Source organism: Balaenoptera acutorostrata, chromosome 2, assembly GCF_949987535.1.
Source record: "Balaenoptera acutorostrata chromosome 2, mBalAcu1.1, whole genome shotgun sequence".
In the NCBI taxonomy this organism is placed as follows: Eukaryota; Metazoa; Chordata; class Mammalia; order Artiodactyla; family Balaenopteridae; genus Balaenoptera; species Balaenoptera acutorostrata.
Genome location: NC_080065.1, coordinates 63,654,854 through 63,675,258, shown reverse-complemented (window position 1 = coordinate 63,675,258; position 20,405 = coordinate 63,654,854). Strand labels below are relative to the sequence as shown.

Genomic DNA, 20,405 nt, shown 5'->3' with positions numbered 1-20,405 from the left:
CAGAGGAGACACACACAGTTCTTGCCTTCATGACAAAATAATCATTACAGTACACCGTGGTGTGTCCATGTGTGCATGGCATGATCACACAACTCAGACCTGGAAGGGGGTGGCGGGAATGGTCAGAGAAAGAACACTCACCATTGGAAGGTTTAACTCTAATACCTAGCATATCTTTCTAAACCTAAGTTAATGAAGGGCCAAGGCTGTACGTAAGCTGGCAGACAAAGAGGATGGGGCAGCATGAAAGCTCCCATCTACTTAGCTCAAAGCCATCATCAGTGCCACAAATGAGGCCTTGAGATTTGGGACAGAGCTTTTGCCTCGGGGACACCCTGCCCAACAGGTGGGTCATATTTTATGGCTGCGGTCCAGGCAGACCCTGCAGCGAGCACCCGGGTTCACTGAACTCATGGTTTCCAGGCGGCACATCAAGAGACGGGCCTAGGTTAGCAAGTGTTCCCTTGTGTTTCAACGTCTCTGCCGCAGTCCTGTGATTTAGTGCTCCTTAGAAAGGACCACGTGACGGGCTTTAGACCTGAAGAACACAGGAACGGGAAGCTAAGTCTCCTGCCCACTAATACTGGTCTCCTTTCATTTCTGTAGAAGAAATGAAATGGCCTTAAAATAAAAACTTATGATTATATGGCAAATCACTGACAATTCCCATTCAAGGAACTTTCAAGGATTTAATAAAAGGAGAAAAAGAAAAGCCTCTTTTTTTTTTTTTTTTAAGAAAAGCCTCTTTTCTCCAGTGAATTAACAGAGGGGTAGTTTCCATTCATCCCGTGTTTCTCCCACGTCACAGCTGGCATCTACCACCCTCCATCCACCACCTCCCTTCTTCCCATGCCTCTCCTAGCATCCTTTCTTCTGTGCACCACAGCGGGGGCCTGACGGCACGGGCGACAGCAACACAGAACACTTCCCTCTGTCACGATGTTCTGCTCAGGGATGTCGTCATCTGCTTAGGTGCCGCAGGTATTTTATTTTTTAACAAGAAATTGGAATCACTTCCCTGTCCCCATCCCAAAGAGAAGCTGCTACTGATTCAAATAATAGGATCTCTGATGCCAGGAGGAAACAGTACCTGTTTAAGTTGCCATGAGGGGGTCCACAGCTGAACTGGGAAGAGACACCTATATTCAAGGTGTATAATGTGCCAGGAGAGGGAAGAATTAGCCCACCCGCTGCTCTGAGTCTCACCTTCACTAAAGGTCTGTCTTTCTGGCCTGATTCTCACTATCCACACATCAAAACAAAATACCCACAATCCCTTTCCAGGGAGGCCTGGAGCCAACTACACTTTCACTCTATCATCAAATCTACATGGCTGTTAGTACTCATAGGCCTAGATCTTGGTAACTACCATTACAGTAATGAAAATAAAAGAAAAATCGTGCTCTAAAATGTGGATAAATGTTCATTTATTTTGTGACAAGGGGGATACAAATTATTTTTTACCATGCTTTTCTGAACTTTTAAAGTATTCCAAAAAAAAAAAACAAAACTTTAATTTTGGCTGGCTAAGTCATTTGTTTCACTTAAGTCTTCCAAAAGGCCAAAAACTTACTCTAGGGAGAAACATCTAGAGTTAATAAACACATGACTTAATAAACTCAAACTTATTTTAAGATATGCAAACACTTTTATTCATAACGTTATTCAAGGCAGAAACTTTTGCTCAATTCCCTTTTAGGCTAGATGATGAAAAGAGAGTTGTCAAAAAAGATGTCAATTCATCTTGTCTACTGTTAGCATAAACCATTACTCAAACATTTGCTCTGAATTCAATATACATATTTTAAAAAAAAATTTTGTCTCAATAACAACTGAAGGGTAGTGTGACATGCAATAAATGGAAAATCATTCCATTTTCAACTATACTTAATGTTACCCTTGAAATTTTAAGAGAAATAACTTTTAAGGATACTTGAAAATCTGCAGATATAAAATACTGATACAAAAAACCAAATACAATATATTAAGAAAATAAAGAATCAAGTTTCAAAGAAGCTTTAGAAACCCTGACCCGAAGTGGAGAACGGATCACATGTTCCAGGAGGGAACAGCACACATTTTAAAATTCCCTTTTGAAGACACATATAATGAAGGGGTCTTTCAGGCTGGTGTTTACTTTTTCCTCCTTTACTTTTTAATGGAAAATTTCAAACATAAAAATTGGACAGAATAGTATAATGAACTCATTTGCATGCCTCATCTAATCTCAACAACTATGAACTCATGGCCAGTCTTGAATCATCTGTCCACCCTCCTCCCAGTTATTTTGAAGCAAATCATAGATGTATCACTTTACCTGAAAATACTTAAACATGTATCTGTAAAATATCAGAATTTTTTTCATTAATACAAGATTGGTATTTATTTTGGTTTGGTTTTCTCACCCATATGCCTTCCCAGATTAGCCATGAAATAATTCTTAAAACTAGTTCATATAAAAAGGGTCGTCTTAATTTGCTTTAAACACCAAAGGGAAAGGAGTTCCTGACTATTCAATATCAGAAATTTTTTTTTAAATCACCTTGGGCCTAACTCTTTAGGGCCACAAGTTCAAGTCCCAGTTGGGTACTTTACTCCTTGATGAGAACAAGGGGAGTAATAAACTGTGTTGATGGTGAAAAAAGGAGGGGTGGAGGGCCCCCCACTCTTACAGTTACTGGCACTAATAAAATGACCTCCATGAAGGAATAATGGGGGTGGGAGTTGGGAAGCCCCACAAAGCAGAGGTCTCTCGGCCTCAGACCAGAAATAGAAAAAAGCTTTGCTTTTAAAATTGCTGCTGCCTCAGGAATGATTATTAACAGGCTTAGAAGACCAAGGACATCCCCTTTCCCCACACCCCATCTCCCACAAAATCCTTATAGAAACACTAAAAGAAAGGAAAGGAAGGGAAAGACTGAACTTTCACTTTGAGCTGGAGGCCAGAACCAATTAGATCTCAGTTACCTTATAACGTGTTTGTTCCACATCATAGATCTTTTTCTCCGATACCATTTTGGGGGCAAAGAACTTGGCTAACTTTGCAAGGTAAACTCCGTTCCGGAGCCCTTCTTCCAGTTCAGTGGTTGGTGGCAATTCTTCAACTAAGCAGACTTCCATCCACCTACAGGGATTAAAAAAACCTTAAGGTGACTCCAGTTCAGTAACTTTCTATAAATGAAGAGATGCAGTATCTTACTACCTGTGATGGAGACATTAACAAAGGGAGCAGGATGTGAAACATCTTTAGGTGTCACAGATGGGAAGAGAGAACTTTCTGGGTGGGACAAGAATTCAGAACACACAGGAACAAGGGGGACGACAAGCCCAGAGGCACTGAACTCACTTCCAAGCCAGAGCTTGTCAACTTCACTTTTTATCAGAGTCTCTGCCAATTCTCTTTTGCGCCAAAGAGGAAAAAGGCCAGACCGTATTTGTATGGGTGGAATGAGTCTTGCTGACATTACAGAAAAAAACAGTTCCAAGTTTATGAGCCCTTAGTGGAGGACATTCTTGTAGGGGTTATGCTGTGGGGAGAGTGTAGTCCCAGGTGCAATAAAATTTGCAGTTGCCTCAGTCTGGAAATGACTACCAGGAAAGGTAGAAAGCATGGAAAAGGGACAGTGCAATTCAGAAAGCAGACGCTGTCTTCTTTAACTAAGACACATTCCTTTTTCCAATACCAGGAACTTATTACAGCATGCTTACCTTTTTTGGGAAGCTATTTACTGGATTCTGAAAAAGATGAGATTAAATCTTAGGACATTGTGCCAGTATTGTAGAAAAGAGGGCACCAAGGTCATTACTGGCTCAGAAACACACAGTGGGAGGGCAGCCAGGCCAGTTCCCATTTCACACTGGTGTGCTGAGAATCTGTGGAGCTCAGAGAATAATGCGCTTCCTACCCATTCTTGAAGAACTCTTCCCTACTGTAAGACCCAAGAGGCAGGGGTGCAAGCTCTCACCTCCCTGCCACGAACCCACCGCCCAATCAACAACTATGCGTGTGAGCTCCACACCTATATAGCCAGTCCCCCCCAGAAGATCATTAACAACAGCAGCGCCGATCCCATTGACACCTGGCAGTCGGGAGAGGGCTGTTCTGCAGTATGAACAACCTGATCCAAGCAGTGAACACTGTAAAACGTCTCAATGGCTTGCAGCTCTGGCCAACGTCTTTTAAAAGCTCAAAGAGTCCCTGATAAGCAAGGAGTATTTACCGACCACTTATTTAGGCGATGTAAAACGTGGAGTATATGAGAAAAACATGAACATAAGCCCTGCCTTCAAAGAGCATTAAACATAATTGAGAAGGCAGCACAATTGTGGGGAAAAACCAGAGAGCCATGTAAGAGAGGCTATTCTGCCCAATGCTACATGTTAGTGCATAAGAAGAAAAAGTTGGGGAATAAAGGGGATCATTGGATTATCACTGGAGTAATAGGGAAAACAATGAGAAGGTGGTGGGATCTGGATTTGGCCTAGAAAAGGGGAGTATTTGGAAAGGCAGGGGAAGCGCTTCGGAGCTGGGGAGCCATAAAGGAAACATGGCTGATTCACGGAGCAAACCCAGAGAAGACTCTGGGCCTTTGGGGGTTCATGGGAAGAAAGGAATAAAGCTGAGCACACACAGTGAAGTGAGGTTCTGAAGGAGCTGGCGTAAGAGGTGAAGTGATGACGTCTGTTGCCACAGGAAGCAGGGAGCTCCTGGCAGCTTCGCAGCAGAGGAGTGACAGGTTGACAGTGGTAATTAGAGAAAAGTAATCTTGTGTGATGGAGGCCCCAAAGATAAGCGCTCCGTCAGCCTTTCCCATGGTGAGGAGTTGAGGGACTGGATGAGACAGGAAGACATGGGAAGGGAGGAAAACAAGAGGCATTTCAAGGAAACGGTAACAAGACTTGGTGACAGCTTAGAAAGTGCAGGAGGGGGTCAAAGGAAAGAGAATATTCCCAGCCAGGGAGAGGGGCCCCTTGCGGAGGGAGGACTCAGCCCCACATCCACAGTGTGACCCCAGGCATGCCCCCTAACCTCTCTGGGCCTCATTTTTCTCCTCTGCTAAAGGGGCAGGAGATGAGAAGGATGGGATGTTAAGGTCTCTCCCAGGTCTAACATCCTAGGGGGACTGGGGAAACTGGGAGAACAAGGAACTGATAAAATGAGATGACAAGTTTGCTTTCACATAACAAACAAGGGCTTCAAATGAACGTAAGAGTACCAAAGTCTTGATGAATTTTTAAAAATGTAAGAAATCAATAACAACGTTGCCTTTTTGATAAAAATCTGGCCAAATTAAAAGCCACTGCACTAGACCAAGTTTCTAATCTAAATAAACTACAAATTACAGCATTATGCTACTTCACATTAAAACAAACCTGTTTTCAAATAATTATCTTGAAAAAATGTACAAAATTGTTTTGAACACAACAGTATATAACTGCTTTATAATAATCCCATAATCGGGGGTAGATGTATGAAGGGTGGGAGAGAGGTAAATTGACAATTTGTAGTAGGAGTGGGGGAGATAACTTGACATTTGGGACCAAGGGGCAGGAAACTAAAATAAAAACAACTCTGAAGTGTGATATTTTAGACTTGGGCTTACTTTTTAAAAAGATAATCACCTTAATTTTTGTCTGTGTTAGAATATATGTGTAGTTAGCTGAAAACACTAACTATTCTAAAAACTTAGGTTAACTATAGCCTATTTAAAATGTAGCCATTGCTAATGCATATGACATCATGAAGTACTCAAAGGCAAAAGCCATCTCTTCCTCCTTTTCATAATCCCTTTGTCCTGCAAATGTATTTACAGATAGTGGGTACCCAACAGATTGTTATTAAATGAAAGATTCTGACTGCTTAAGAAAAACATTTTCCAAGCATCACAGTTACATCATAACATCTTTTCGGACACTGCCAATGACTTGTAAATGTAGCACTTTTGCAACATTAGGCATCAAAGTTTCACTACCTTGAAAGTCAAAAGAAAATGCTATTACCATCAATGGTAACTAGTGTTTATTAGCACTATTTTATTCTAGAACCTGGATTTAATACTTGACGGGGATTATCATTTAATCCTCGAGCCCACCCCATAAGGAAAGGTGCTATTAGGATCACCACTTGCAGATGCTAATCTGAGGCCCAGAAAAGCCAAGACCATAGAGCTACTAATTGAAAGACATCAAAAAGCTCCTCTAGGAACCCTCCTACACTGTGGGTGGGAATGTAAACTGGTGCAGCTGCTATGGAAAACAGTATGGAGGTTCCTCAAAAAACTAAAAATAGAGTTGCCATACCATCCAGCAATCCCACTTCTGGGTATATATCCGGAAAGAACTTTAATTCAAAAAGATACATGTACCCCTATGCTCATAGCAGCACTATTTACAACAGCCAAGACATGGAAGCAACCTAAATGTCCATCGACAGATGAGTGGATAAAGAATATGTATGTGGTACATATATACAATGGAATATTACTCGGCCATAAAAAATAATGAAATAATGCCATTTGCAGCAACATGCGTGGACCTAGAGATTATAATTTTTACTAAATTGAAGTAAGTCAGAAAGAGAAAGACAAATACCATATGATATCACTTATATGTGGAATCTAAAGTATGACACAAATGAACTTATCTACAAAACAGAAACAGACTCACAGATATAGAAAACAGGCTTGTGATGCCACGGAGCAACGAAGCCCGTGCACCACAACTACTGAGCCTGCGCTCTAGAGCCCGTGAGCTGCAACTACTGAGCCTGCGTGTCCCAACTACTGAAGCCCATGTGCCGAGAGCCCGTGCTCTGTAGCAAGAGAAGACACTGCAATGAGAAGCCTGTGCACCGCAACGAAGAGTAGCTCCTGCTCGCCGCAACTAGAGAAAGCCCGCGCACAGCAATGGAGACCCAATGCAGCTAAAAATAAACAAATAAAAATAAATAAATAAATTTATTTTAAAAAAAGAGAGAGAATAGGCTTGTGGTTCCCAAGGTAGAGGGGTGTGGGGGAGGGATGGACTAGGAGTCTGGGATTAGCAGATGCAAACTATTACATACAGAATAAATAAACCACAAGGTCCTACTGTATAGCACAGGATATTCAATATCCTGTGATAAACCATAATGGAAAAGAATATGAAAAAGAATATGTGTATGTATAACTGAATCACTTTGCTGCACAGCAGAAATTAACATTGTAAATCATTTGTGCTTCAATAAAATTTTTTTTTAAAAAGCCCCTCAAATTCCAATTTTTTTTTTTTTTTTTTTTTTAATAGCTACTTTATTTATTTATTTATTTATTTTTGGCTGTGTTGGGTCTTCGGTTCGTGCGAGGGCTTTCTCTAGTTGCGGCAAGCGGGGGCCACTCCTCATCGCGGTGCGCGGGCCTCTCACTATTGCGGCCCCTCCCGTTGCGGGGCACAGGCTCCAGACGCGCAGGCTCAGCAGTTGTGGCTCACGGGCCCAGCTGCTCCGTGGCATGTGGGATCTTCCCAGACCAGGGCTCGAACCCGTGTCCCCTGCATTAGCAGGCAGACTCTCAACCACTGCGCCACCAGGGAAGCCCTCAAATTCCAATTTTTAACTCTGAGACTCAAACAGAAGAAGGCAGCCTCACAGCCTAGTGTAAAATAAAAGTGGTAACAGGACACTCCAGGCTTCTTCCAGAGTAGGAGTAAAGGCCCCATGGTTTGGAGATGCAGACGCTTTCACTCTTCAGCGTAAGGTCAGAGCATAGTACATTCGCTGTCAAAGTTGAGTAAACGTCCTAGGGTTCCATTTATTCCCTTGGAACTCCCTCTTTGTCAGTCACCTACCTCACAACTGTAAGTGACAGACAGCCTCGGCTGCGTCTTGCGGGTGCTGTTGCAGCTGGGTGCTGGGTATGGGAAGCTTAGAGTCTGTCTAAATGGGGTCACCTCCTCGAGAACTGGCAAGACAAGGCAGGACCTCAAAGGGTCTCCTCATAATATACAGCTTGGAAACTTATCAATTATTAGTCAGTATACGATCAATAAAGATTGACTGATGATAGCAAGACCATTTTTCTGGAACAGTCAGTAAACTCTGCTCCAGAATAACCAGCTAGGCTGGCTCCCTAACACCGCTCTCAGGGTATTAAACTACCTCACAGGGAAGCAGGGACCATGATATGCAAGCTTCTAAACTAGTACCCAGTCATCACGTGGGCTGAATATCCTTTGCATCTATGTTTCAAAAGCCTCCACTCTCCCCTCCCCCCGTCTGCTAGCAGGATGCTAAAGCCCAGGGCGACCTTGAAAGAGAAGACGGAAGATCTCCCGTCAGCCTGGGTCCCTGAGTAACCCAGGGACCTGGGTTATCTGTGTGGTACAGAGCCTCCTGTACCCCCTCATCCTCGCCTTAAGCTACTGAATCTTACCTGAAAAAGAATTAAACTTCTACTGCCAACCTCAGCCTCAGTGGCTTATCTGTTACAAAGCTAGTGTTACCCAGCCAAACCAATAAAATTCATTAAGTGTGATTTTTATGGTCTGTTGGGGTCCAACTTCCTGTCACAATCACAATACAGAAAACAACTGGCCTGATGTTCAGGAAGTCTGGATTTCCAATCACTAGCTCGATGCCCTGGAAGAGGTCACTTAAAACTCTGAGCTGAGTTTTAGTCCAAGAGTCTAAAATTATAAATGGAGTTCTGAACGACACTAATTATATGATTTTGTTGTGTTTAGTAACAGCTTTATTGAGAGAGAATTCACACACCATACACTCTTTTAAGATGTATAATGCAGTGACTTTTACCATAGTCACAGGGTTGTGAGACCATCACTTAACAATTTTAGAACATTTTCATCACTCCAAAAAGAAGCCCTACAACTCATTTACAATATTCCCCATTTACTCCCAATTTTCCAATCCACTAATCTACTCTCTGTTTATAGATCTGCTTATTCTGGACATTTCATATAAATGGAACCATAAAATACATGGCCATCTGTGACTAGCTTCTTTCACTTACCATAATGTTTTCAAGGTTCATCTATTGTGTAGGATATATTAGTGCTGCATTCCTTTTCATTGCTGAATAATATTCTGCTGTATAGATATATATCATATTTTATTTATCAGTTTAGGGACATTTGGGTTTTTCCCACTATTTGGCTACTATGAATAATGCTGCTGTAAACATTAGTGTGTAAGTTTTTGCAAGGACATATGTTCTGCTTTTTCTTGTGTATATACCTAGGAGTAGAATTGCTGGGTCATAAGGTAACTCTCTGTTTAATCTTTTTTGGAACTTCCAGACTTTTCCAAAGCAGCTGCAACATTTTACATTCCCATCAGCAGTGTGTGAGGATTCTAATTTCCCCAGCTCCTTGCCAACACTCAGCTGTCTTTTTGATTATAGCCATCCTAAGTAGATGCAAAGTGGCATCTCATTATGGTTTTGATTTTCATTTCTCTGATGGCTAATGATATTGAGTATCTTTTTATGTGCTTATTGCCCATTTGCATATCTTATTTAGAGAAATGTCTTTTCAAATCCATTGCCCATGTTTTAGCTGGGTTTTTAAAAATAATTGAGTTATAAGAGTTCTTTATATATTTGGTATACAAATCCCTTATCAGGTACATGATTTGAAAATATTTCTTCATTCTGTGGGTTGTCTTTTTGCTTTCTTGATGGTGTCTTTTGAAGCACAAAAAGGTTGTAATTTTGATGAAGTCCCATTTATCTATTCTTTTTTTTTTTTTTTAATGAGGATCTTGAATCAGATGCGTATGTTTGATTGATTGATTGATTTTGGCTGTGTTGGGTCTTCGTTTCTGTGCGAGGGCTTTCTCCAGTTGTGGCAAGCGGGGGCCACTCTTCATCGCGATGCGCGGGCCTCTCTCGTTGCGGAGCACAGGCTCCAGACGCGCAGGCTCAGCAGTTGTGGCTCACGGGCCCAGCTGCTCTGCGGCATGTGGGATCTTCCCAGGCCAGGGCTCGAACCCGTGTCCCCTGCATTAGCAGGCAGATTCTCAACCACTGCGCCACCAGGGAAGCCCTATTCTTTTTTTTTTTTAGTCTTTATTGAATTTGTTACAATATTGCTTCTGTTTTATGTTTTGGTTTTTTGGCTGCAAGGCATGTGGGATCTTAGCTCCCCAACCAGGGATCGAACCTACACCCCCTACATTGGAAGGTGAAGTCTTAACCACTGGACCACCAGGGAAGTCCCCCATTTATCTATTCTTTTTTTGCTTGTACTTTGATGTCATATTTAAGAAACCACTGCTTAACTGAAGGTCACAAATACCTATGTTTTCTTCTAAGAGCCTCATAGTTTCAACTCTTATATTTATATCTTTTATCCATTTTGAGTTAATTTTTTGTACTGGTGAGAGGTAAGGGTCCAAATTCATTCTTTTGAATGTGGACATCCAGTTGTCTCAGCACCATTGGTTAAAAAGACTGTCTTCAATTTGACCTGAAAACCCACAGAAAACCAGAATTGGCCTGTGTCTCCTCCTGCTGCCCTCGCATTTACTGCTTCTTCCCTGTTCCTTCCATTGGCTGCTCGTACTGAACCTCAACACCAATACGTGAACATCTCATCCCAAACCAGAGGTGAAGCTATTCCTTATGAGCATCTTCAAGGTTATCGCAGAGCCTCATTTTCCTTTCGGGGGGCGGGGTGGGGGGGCAGGAATCGGGACTCTTTTGTATTAGTATTGCTTGCGTTCTCTTCTCTCTGCAGAAGGAAGATCTGAATCACTTACCAGGCACAACAAAATGGAGGTAAAAGGAATTTCCTTTCTATCATTCAAGCAGACTGTCTTCAAATTTGTTTTTTTGTTTTTTGTTTTTTGTTTTAATAAAGGGGTACTTTTTTTTTTTTTAAAGGAACTCCTTTATTTACTTATTTATTTATTTATTTTTGGCTGTGTTGGGTCTTCGTTTCTGTGCGAGGGCTTTCTCTAGTTGCGGCGAGTGGGGGCCACTCTTCATCGCGGTGTGCAGGCCTCTCACTATCGCGGCCTCTCTTGTTGCGGAGCACAGGCTCCAGACGCGCAGGCTCAGTAGTTGTGGCTCATGGGCCTAGTTGCTCTGCGGCATGTGGGATCTTCCCAGACCAGGGCTCGAACCCGTGTCCCCTGCATTGGCAGGCAGATTCTCAACCACTGTGCCACCAGGGAAGCCCTGTTTTTTGTTTTTTGAGTTGAGATGGTTTTCATAAGTAGCTCTGTATGTAAAAGTACCAGGTCCGTTCCAAGTGACACTGGGAGAAGGAGGGGTGTGTGGCAGGGGAGGATATTGGGAGAAGGATGAAGGGGAGAGAAAGGTAAAATTTTTCCAATTTTAGGTTAAGGCCATAAAGAAAAATAATTAATGTCATTTTGTCTTGCAAGAGAACTGAAAACAAACAAACAAAACAAAACAAAACCAAAACCCAAAATACCACCTCACAGAAATCTGGAGACAAACCATCCATCCTACTGTGCTACTTTTTGCTTTGCAGAGCACAGGAAAGTTGTTTCACTGAGGCATTTGCTATCTGAGTTGTTATTCAGGAAATCTCCAACTATAAATCTTGGTCTCTATCATACAGCACTGTATGAAATAAATGTCCCCTAAGTAGAGCTGCTGGCCTAGAAACAGAAAGTGTGTTTTTTCTGCACAAACCCTGTTTTAATGTAGTGCCCTAATCCATGAACTTTCAAGTACTACAAGTCAATTTCTCTCCTGAAACATTTTGAAAATCAGCATATGAAATATTTTACAAAAGAATAAAAACAACGACCAGATATTTTTTTTTTTTTAAAAGCTTTCTCAGTAGTCCAAGTGAGAGATGGTTTTCTTAATTTTTATTTATTTATTTATTTTTAGTTTATGGCTATGTTGGGTCTTCGTTTCTGTGCGAGGGCTTTCACTAGTTGTGGCAAGTGGGGGCCACTCTTCATCGCTGTGCGCGGGCCTCTCACTATCGCGGCCTCTCTTGTTGCGGAGCACAGGCTCCAGACACGCAGGCTCAGTAATTGTGGCTCACGGGCCCAGCCGCTCCGCGGCATGTGGGATCCTCCCAGACCAGGGCTCGAACCCGTGTTCCCTGCATTAGCAGGCAGATTCTCAACCACTGCGCCACCAGGGAAGCCCACGACCAGATATTTTTATGTGTACAGTGTAACTGGTCACCTTTTGTGCCAATAAGAAGTAAAATGTCAGAAGTCAGGATTAGATTAAGTTCTCACGGTAAACCTTTCCATTCACTGGAGGCTGAGGCAAAACTGTCACAACGAGGAGGGGAGGGAATAAATTAGGAATTTGGGATTAACAGATACACGCTACTATACATAAAATAAACAACAAGGACCTACTGTATAGCATGGGGAACTACGTTCAATATCTTGTAATCTATAATGGAAAAGAATCTGAAAAAGTATACACATACACACATATTAAAAAACTGAATCACTTTGCTATACACCTAAAACACTGTGAATCAACTATATTCAATTAAAAAAACAAAAACAAAAAAACCGTCACCACAATTCTAGCAGCCTAATTAGCTCAGGGGAACAGGGATGTAGAAAAACACATATTGCACAACTTAGGCAGGCATCCATGGGCCCCCATCCTTCTCTCATATAAAATTTGTTTGGTTCACTATAAGAAAATGATGTGAAATATTAAAATAATGCTAATTATTTTCTTTAAAACACAGACTTACAATACCATGAAAAGAAGCAATGTATGACTCCAAGACCTAACAGGCACGGAGCAGGCTTTTGAGGACCTCTTTCTCATTCTCCTCTTTAGGAAGGAGATGATACAGCAACCCTCTGTCGAGTTTGGCAAGCATTTCATGAACTGTGTTCCACAGAATACTGGCTCAGTGAGATGCTAATACTGTCCTGGTGGGAAAGGGGGCCAAATGAACTTAGAAAATGTTGCATTCTATGTCTTCTCTTGAGGATTCATAAGTTGCATTAGCATCCTGAAAGCTCAGAGAATTCCTGAAGTCAGGAACCAAGTTTACTTTTTAACGCAATGTTTCCCCCCAATTTTTTTTGACCATGGAACTCCTTTTTCCCAAATCACTTGGTAATATTTCATATGATGAAATGACAGGTAACTGATAAAAGCAGTACAATTTGGTGACTAAAATCATGGCATTTGGGCTCACACTTTCTGAGTTCAAATCCTAGTTCTAGCATAATACCAGTGATTTCTCTGTAAAATAAAGATACTTAAACTATCTACCCTTGGAGGGCTTTTGTAAGGAGTAAATGAGAATCTGTATAATATATTTAGCACTGTGCCCGGCACATAGTAAGAGCCTGGCAAACATTAACCACAATTATTATTAGCATGTCCCCAAGTTTGAATCTGGGCTATTCGCTCACCAGATATGTAACCTTGACAGATTAATTAATCCAATTAATATTTTTGAGCATCAGGTACTTTCCAGACCTGGTTCCACATGGTGAATCAGGCAAAGTCCCTCAGTTTCCTAGGCAGTAAGTCTCATATTCTCACCGATGTTAGGATGCCACTAGTTCAGGAGTTATGGAGGATTAAATGAAACAGCACCAGTATGGAACCTAGCAGATGGCTGGTGCCCAGATGTCACTCACATGGTTGCCTTCTTTTTTATCTATTTATCTATCTATCTATTTTTTAAAATAAATTTATTTATTTATTTTTGGCTGCATTTGGGTCTTAGTTGCTGCGTGCAGGCTTTCTCTAGTTGCAGCAAGCAGGGGCTACTCTTCATTGCGGTGCGCGGGCTTCTCATTTTGGTGGCTTCTCTTGCTGCGGAGTAAGGGCTCTACGTGTGCAGGCTTCAGTAGGTGTGGCACGTGGGCTCAGTAGCTGTGGCTCGCAGGCTCAGTAGTTGTGGCACATGGGCTCTAGAGCGCAGGCTCAGTAGCTGTGGCACATGGGCTTAGTTGCTCCGTGGCATGTGAGATCTTCCCGGACCAGGGATGGAACCCGTGTCCCCTGCACTGGCAGGCGGATTCCTAACCACTGCGACACCAGGGAAGTCCCTCCCTTCTCTTTAAACAAATTTTTCCAAGAATCTCTTTGGTGAGTTATTTCTTAGAAAATGATATTTAATGCATTATTTTAACCCTTCTTCCTCTATGTTTCTTAAACATAGGATAAGGAAAATAGAAATAAGTGGAACCGCCTGAGGCATTTATGGATATAAGAATGTCTGCAAACTTTGTAGCACAATCTGTAATATGTCTGATTAACTTTTGAGAATTATTTTGAAAGAAATTTTGAAAAAAATTTGTTAATTACTTCACAGACTACACTGTTGCTTAAATATACGCTCTTCATAATTCTTCCTAACTCCAGGCACCAATCAGGTATTTACTGTACTTCTATTTAGGTTTGGACCAATTAATCATCTACCTAGGAGGTATCATACTGATATTAGAATATACCTGGAGAGACAGCTGGCTTGGCATATACAGAAACACAAATACAAAAAAATATATATATATATGTACGTGTATTAAAATTTCTAGATAGGCAGACATTGCATAAAGCCTATAAAATAAAAAATTTAAAACCCAAAACATGGGCACGGTGGTTAAGAATCCGCCTGCCAATGCAGGGGACAAGGGTTCCATCCCTGGTCCGGGAAGATCCCACACGCCGCGGAGCAACTAAGCCCATGCGCCACAACTACTGAGCCTGTGCTCTAGAGCCCCCAAGCCACAACTACTTAGCCTGTGTGCCACAACTACTGAAGCCCACGTGCCTAGAGCTCGTGCTCCCCAAGAGAAGCCACCGAAATGAGAAGCCCACGTACCACAATGAAGAGAAGCCCGTGCTTGCCGCAACTAGACAAAACCCACGCGCAGCAACGAAGACCCAATGCAGCCAAAAAAATACATACATATATACATAAATAAACGAGAAAAAGAAAAAAACCCCAAAACTTGTACTTATTTTTAACGTTACTGTGCACATTAGGCAAAAGGCTGGTCATAAGCTTCATCATTTGGTTGGGAGGGGAGTGAGAGACAACAGCTAATATGTTCAGTATTATGGTTTTTGGCTGATACCTTAGTTCAAGTGGTTCAAGTGTTAAATATTTAATAGTGCTTTAACAATACTTTGACTTAAACTTTTTTCTGGAATAATATTCATATACTGGAAAAAACAAAAAGCTAAAGGTATTCAGGATAGTCAATACCTAAGTGGGGATTACAGAAATATATATGCTTTAAAAGAAATGTTTAAGCAGGAAAATGTAGAGCCGTGGAGCCTTTGGTATCCAGGGACCAAGGGTGAGCATGAGAGGAGCCATAAGTCACACCTCCCTGGAATCTTCCAATGTTTTATGCCCTCCACTGGTGTCTAGAATCCGGCCTGTAGGTTCTCAGCTATACAATCTTCTCCCCAGTATGTGTGAACAGTTGTAAACTACTGGTACAAACTTTCTGGAAAGCGATCGGAGATATAATAATAAATAATTACTGCAATTCTATTAGTTTAGGGCATGGAGCTTTAAAACGTTTTATTTATTCTTCCCATAACCCAATGAGTTATCATCTTTTTTTAAAAAAAAAACTGAGTCAGATATCAAGAAAGATGAAATATCTTGCCCAAGATCATATATAAGTGGAAAAAATTTGAACGCCCCCCCCCAAATCTGAACCCAAATGTCACTCTGAAATCTGCACATTAACCAATTCATTATACTGCTTCTTGAAAGACAACATCAGGAAACTTAGAATACAGCCCAGATATTTTACTTTGTGAATATAACTTACTAAATACAGCTATGGTCCAAGACTTGTGTGCAATGCAAAAACTGTAAACAATGTAAGCGTCTAAAAAGAATGCTTATCCATTGCACAGAATATTATACAGCCACTTGAGATATTTTCATAGAATATTTAAGAAAATGGAAAAATAATGGGGGTAAATTAAGAGAAAAGTAGAGGATGCAAAATTGTATAGTAAGATAATTTTATTTCTAAAATTATATATAGTTAAATAAATATACACAGACTGGAAACATATAGCAAAATATTAACAGTGGTTTTCCCTGTGGGTGGGTAAGGTTCATCATCTTTTCTTGTAACTTAATTTTTTATCATAAACATGTATTTTCAATAATAGAAAATAATGAAATCCAGTGTGTTCTAAAGTTTCTGTCTCTTTCCAGTGTATAGAAAGCAAGAGGCTGTTTGCTGATTACACCAAGCACTTGAGCCAAAATGGAGTCTTGTGGTAACAAACATTAAAAGAACACTGATGAAGACAGGGGTATGGGTATAGGCGGGGAAATGGTAGTTTGTCATGAGGGGTGGAAGCAGGAAAAGACAAAATGGCACTCTAAATTTTTTATTTTTTTTAAAGCATATGGGTTGAGACACATAACCAATAAAATTCCCTCTTAAGGAAAATGTTAAGTATATTTATCTTTTTCACATACCTCTAACCATGTTAACAACCTGGCTTTAAGGCCTGGAAAATAAAGGAGGAATCCTCATTAATGAATAAATGAAACGTTAACAAATCAAGAATGCAGCCTAGATCATCCCATGCTGCTGACAGTAAAATACAAAAGTAGAGAGAGAAACTGAAGAAGAACTTGTTAAGCAAAACACACACACACAAACACCACCACCACCAAAACAAAAAAAAAACAACAGAACTTGAAGGTTTCGAAAATTCACAGGCTATCAATACCGCAAAAAATAAGAAACCATGTTCTGGAGAGAACACAGAGGGTGTAGCTGGACAATCACTGACTGCATAAAGAATGTGACTCACCGATGTAATCAGCCATCTCAGCGAAAGTCAGGAATAGGGATGGGGTTATGCTCATTTAGACTAAAGGGAACTGAGACAGGGCAACAGTGAAGGAAGGCTGTCAGACCTCTGGGATTCTAGGGGATGGGACAATAGAGCTTTCTGGCTGTGTTATCCATCAGGATAAGGGAAGAATGACCCCGAAGGAGATTCAGAGATTGAGAGGGCTCCTCCTTAAAGGGCAAGTCTGTCTCTTCCTGGGTTCCTGTGGGTCTGGAAGGCAGGGCCACCAGCCTGGTGAGCCCAAAGGACAGACCACCAAGCGGATGATTCTGGAGCCTTGAAATCAGAATTTGCCCCGCTACTTTTTAGACTCGCTTGGGATCCATCACCCCCTTTCTTCTTTCTAATTTCTCACTTTTAGAATGGGAATGTCTATTGTATGGCTGTCCCTCCTTTGTAATTTGGAAGCACAGAACTTCTGGGTTGCATAGCTTCACAGCAGGAGAGGAATTTTTGCCTGAGGACGAATCGCATCTCAAGTTTCACCCACACCTGATTCAGATACTTCGGTGAGACTTGGGACTCAGAGTTGATGCTAGAATGGGTTAAGATTTTGGGGCTTCTGGGATGTAGATGAATGCATTTTGTCTCTGAGAAGGACAGAAATTTGGGGGGAAAAGGAGCAGAACGTTGTGGTCAGAACTGTGTCCCCTCCAAATTCATATGTTGAAGTCCTAACCCACACAGTACAAGAGAATGTGACTGTATCCAGAGAAGGGGCCTTTAAGAGGTGATTAAGTTTAAATGAGGCCATTTGGAGAGGACTTAATCCAATGACTGGTATAAGAGGAGGAGATTAGGACAAAGAGAGACACCAGGGCTGTGCACACACAGAAGGAAACCCAGCAAGGACACAGCAAGAAGGCAGCCATTGGCAAGTCAAGGAGAGAAGCCTCAGAAGAAACCAATTCCACAGACACCTTGATCTTGGACCTCCAGAACCATGAGAAAATAAATTGTTGTTTAAGCTACTCAGTCTGTGGTATTTTGTTACGGCAGCCCAAGCAAATAATACACTAGCTAAACCATCAACCCCCATCATCCTCTAAAACTCCTCACCCAATTTTATTTCTCTTCATTGTATTTCTTACTAGCTGGCAGATTATATCATATTTATTTGTTTGACAGACTCACCTACTTAGAATGTAAACGCCATAAGAGCAAGGACCTTGCCTGTCTTTTGAGAGGCATATAGTGCAATGGTTCAAAGCACAAACTCTAGAGGCAGAAGCCTGAGATTGAACCCAAGCTCTGCCACTTACCAGCTGTGTGCCTTGGGGAACTGACTTAACTTGTCTGTGTCTCAGTTTCCTCATCTGTACGCTGGGGACAGTCATAGTTCTGCTTCAGAGCGCTGTTGTGAGTTGATGGAAGAAAGCACAACAACAGTGCCTGGCACATAATAAACACCTTGAGAAGCAGACATCATAGCTTTTACTGCTCAGTGCTATATCCCAGGACCACTCTGCCCAACTGCCAACACAAGTCACTGTTCCCATCTGTCCTTCAGCACTATTTGTCTGCCACGCACACTTCCATGGCGCTGCAACTAAGCCAGCATTTTGCAATGTCAAACATGCCGTCTCTTCTCGTGGCAGTCTGCAACATCCCCGTGGCTAATCCAAGCCATCCACCGCTCCCACCACCCCACCAGCCCCTGTCAACACACACACACATTCTATTATTGCCTTACACAAGTTAGGGGTTTAAATGGTATTTAGTAGGGGCTCTACAAATATTTATACATGTTCCCAAGCCAAGTTTCCACTCTAATGGAGCTCCCTCAATCCTGATAATGCCAACCACAAATGACGGCAGCTCCCATGTGATTGGCACGTTGCTCGGCACTTAGCTGACACTTGGCACTTACATGAATGTATTCTCACACTAACCTGACGGGATCGGTATGATTCCCGTTTATCAGGGAAGGAAACAGGCTCAGAGAGTTAAGCAACTTGCTCACAGCTACACAGCTAGTAGGCTGAGATTCCAATCCCGATTGTCACCTCCATAGCACACGTGTCTGCCACACTCTTCTCTGCTCTGACAAATAGTCTAAGATGAACTCGGTGAACAGGGCTTAAGCTACCTGCCTAGGAAGGTTCACTTCTTAAGAGGAAACTCACAGTGTAGCCTTCTCTAAAACCAAAACAAGCCAATTCAGATCTTCATAGACTCTGTTTTCCCAAAGCGAGGTGCTATAATACAAGATGAAGGTGAACATCTTTTTTGGGGCTGGCTGAAGAGGCTGCTGTCACTTTCAGAGGTGTCTGCGGGGTGCAGCTGTGCACTGGACTTTGGGTTCTCCAAAATCTGGCTTCAAACTTGGTTCTGCAATTCGTTAGTCGTGATTACCTTAGTGTGCAACCATTTCCCTGGGCCACAGTTTCCCCTTTTCAAAGATTAGGTACAACACCAGCTACCTCACAGAGATGTCATGAGAACTAAAACAGATAACCACCTGTGGCGTCACCTGGTAGAAAAGTACCCGGCGCGCAGTGGGTGTTCAAGAAACAGATGTTGATCAAAAGGAAGAAAAAGGAGTTAGGCAGGTGAGCGTCAGTTTAAAGTGTAATGTTCCAAAGGATCCACCAGATGCCACATGTTCTCCAAAGAGCATCTCTCCTAAGCACCTAAGCAGCCTGGCTGTGCTGACCTGAACGTGTAAGATGCAAAGTCCGCTGGATGGAGACGGCTGGGGCGTACAACACCCTGCAGTAAAACCAGCGGACCAAAGTGCCTTGGAGACCTGAACTCAAAAGTTGGACTCTGTCTACCTGGCTTCCTTAGAACTTGCTACAGGGGAGACGAGGCTGTCACGGTCATTTGCAGCGCAAAGCACCTTCCATTTTGGAAGGTAACCATGAGCTAGGAGCAGAGGAAAAGTAAAGAAGAAAGAACCAGAAGGACTGGGCAGGAGTTTCCTGCCAAATCAACACTCATTGGAGGCTTCCACACAAATTCTGGCCTAACAAACAACTGAAGACTTGATGAAGCAGATTCTCCTTCCTGGGTCTGGTTGCATTGTGCACATGATCTAACCACAAAATAATCACTGTTCTTGCACTTTTAGACATTTTTTGCCTCAACGTAGGCAGGAAAATGCAAGCAACAAGCTTAATAAGATCACTGTAAACTTAGCTAATTTACCACACTCCTCCCTACCCTCAACTCGCCTTTTTACAGCCTTTTCCTACTTCCTAACCAAATATTCAATAGGGGATCATTTAAATAATGAACATTTTAGAACACCAAGAGAATTCCATAGCTAAAGCCAGGTCAAATTTCAAAATATAAGACACATAATCGGTCAAAACAGCATCCAGGATGAATTTCCCTCCTTCTCTGATTCCCTTTAAACTACAGGTATCTTGTGCTCAAAGTTAACCCTTTTCTGGCAATGGGGAATAAGACAGAGATATGAAGGCTGGTTCTTCTAGAGTCTAAAAGATCAAAAAAGAGTAGCTCTTAGTAGCAGTCAAGTACAGCAGGAGAAGACACTACTGGTAAGTTTAACTATGAGAAACGTCATTTTAGTACCTTATCAAGAGCCCCTTCCTCCCCTAGCTGTGTCCTCTGCCCAGCCCT

The 20,405-nt window shown here is 41.9% G+C and overlaps 1 protein-coding gene across 3 annotated transcripts in view; it reads right to left on the bottom strand.

Moving 5' to 3' along the window:
- Positions 1–20,405, bottom strand: part of IQGAP2 (IQ motif containing GTPase activating protein 2) — a 302,790-nt gene that overhangs the window by 154,413 nt on the left and 127,972 nt on the right. For all 3 annotated transcript variants that reach the window (XM_007175891.3, XM_007175892.3, XM_057540875.1), the window contains one exon: positions 2,968–3,124. In XM_007175891.3, coding sequence (XP_007175953.2) covers positions 2,968–3,124 — 157 coding nt within the window. The remainder of the gene's footprint in view (positions 1–2,967; positions 3,125–20,405) is intronic.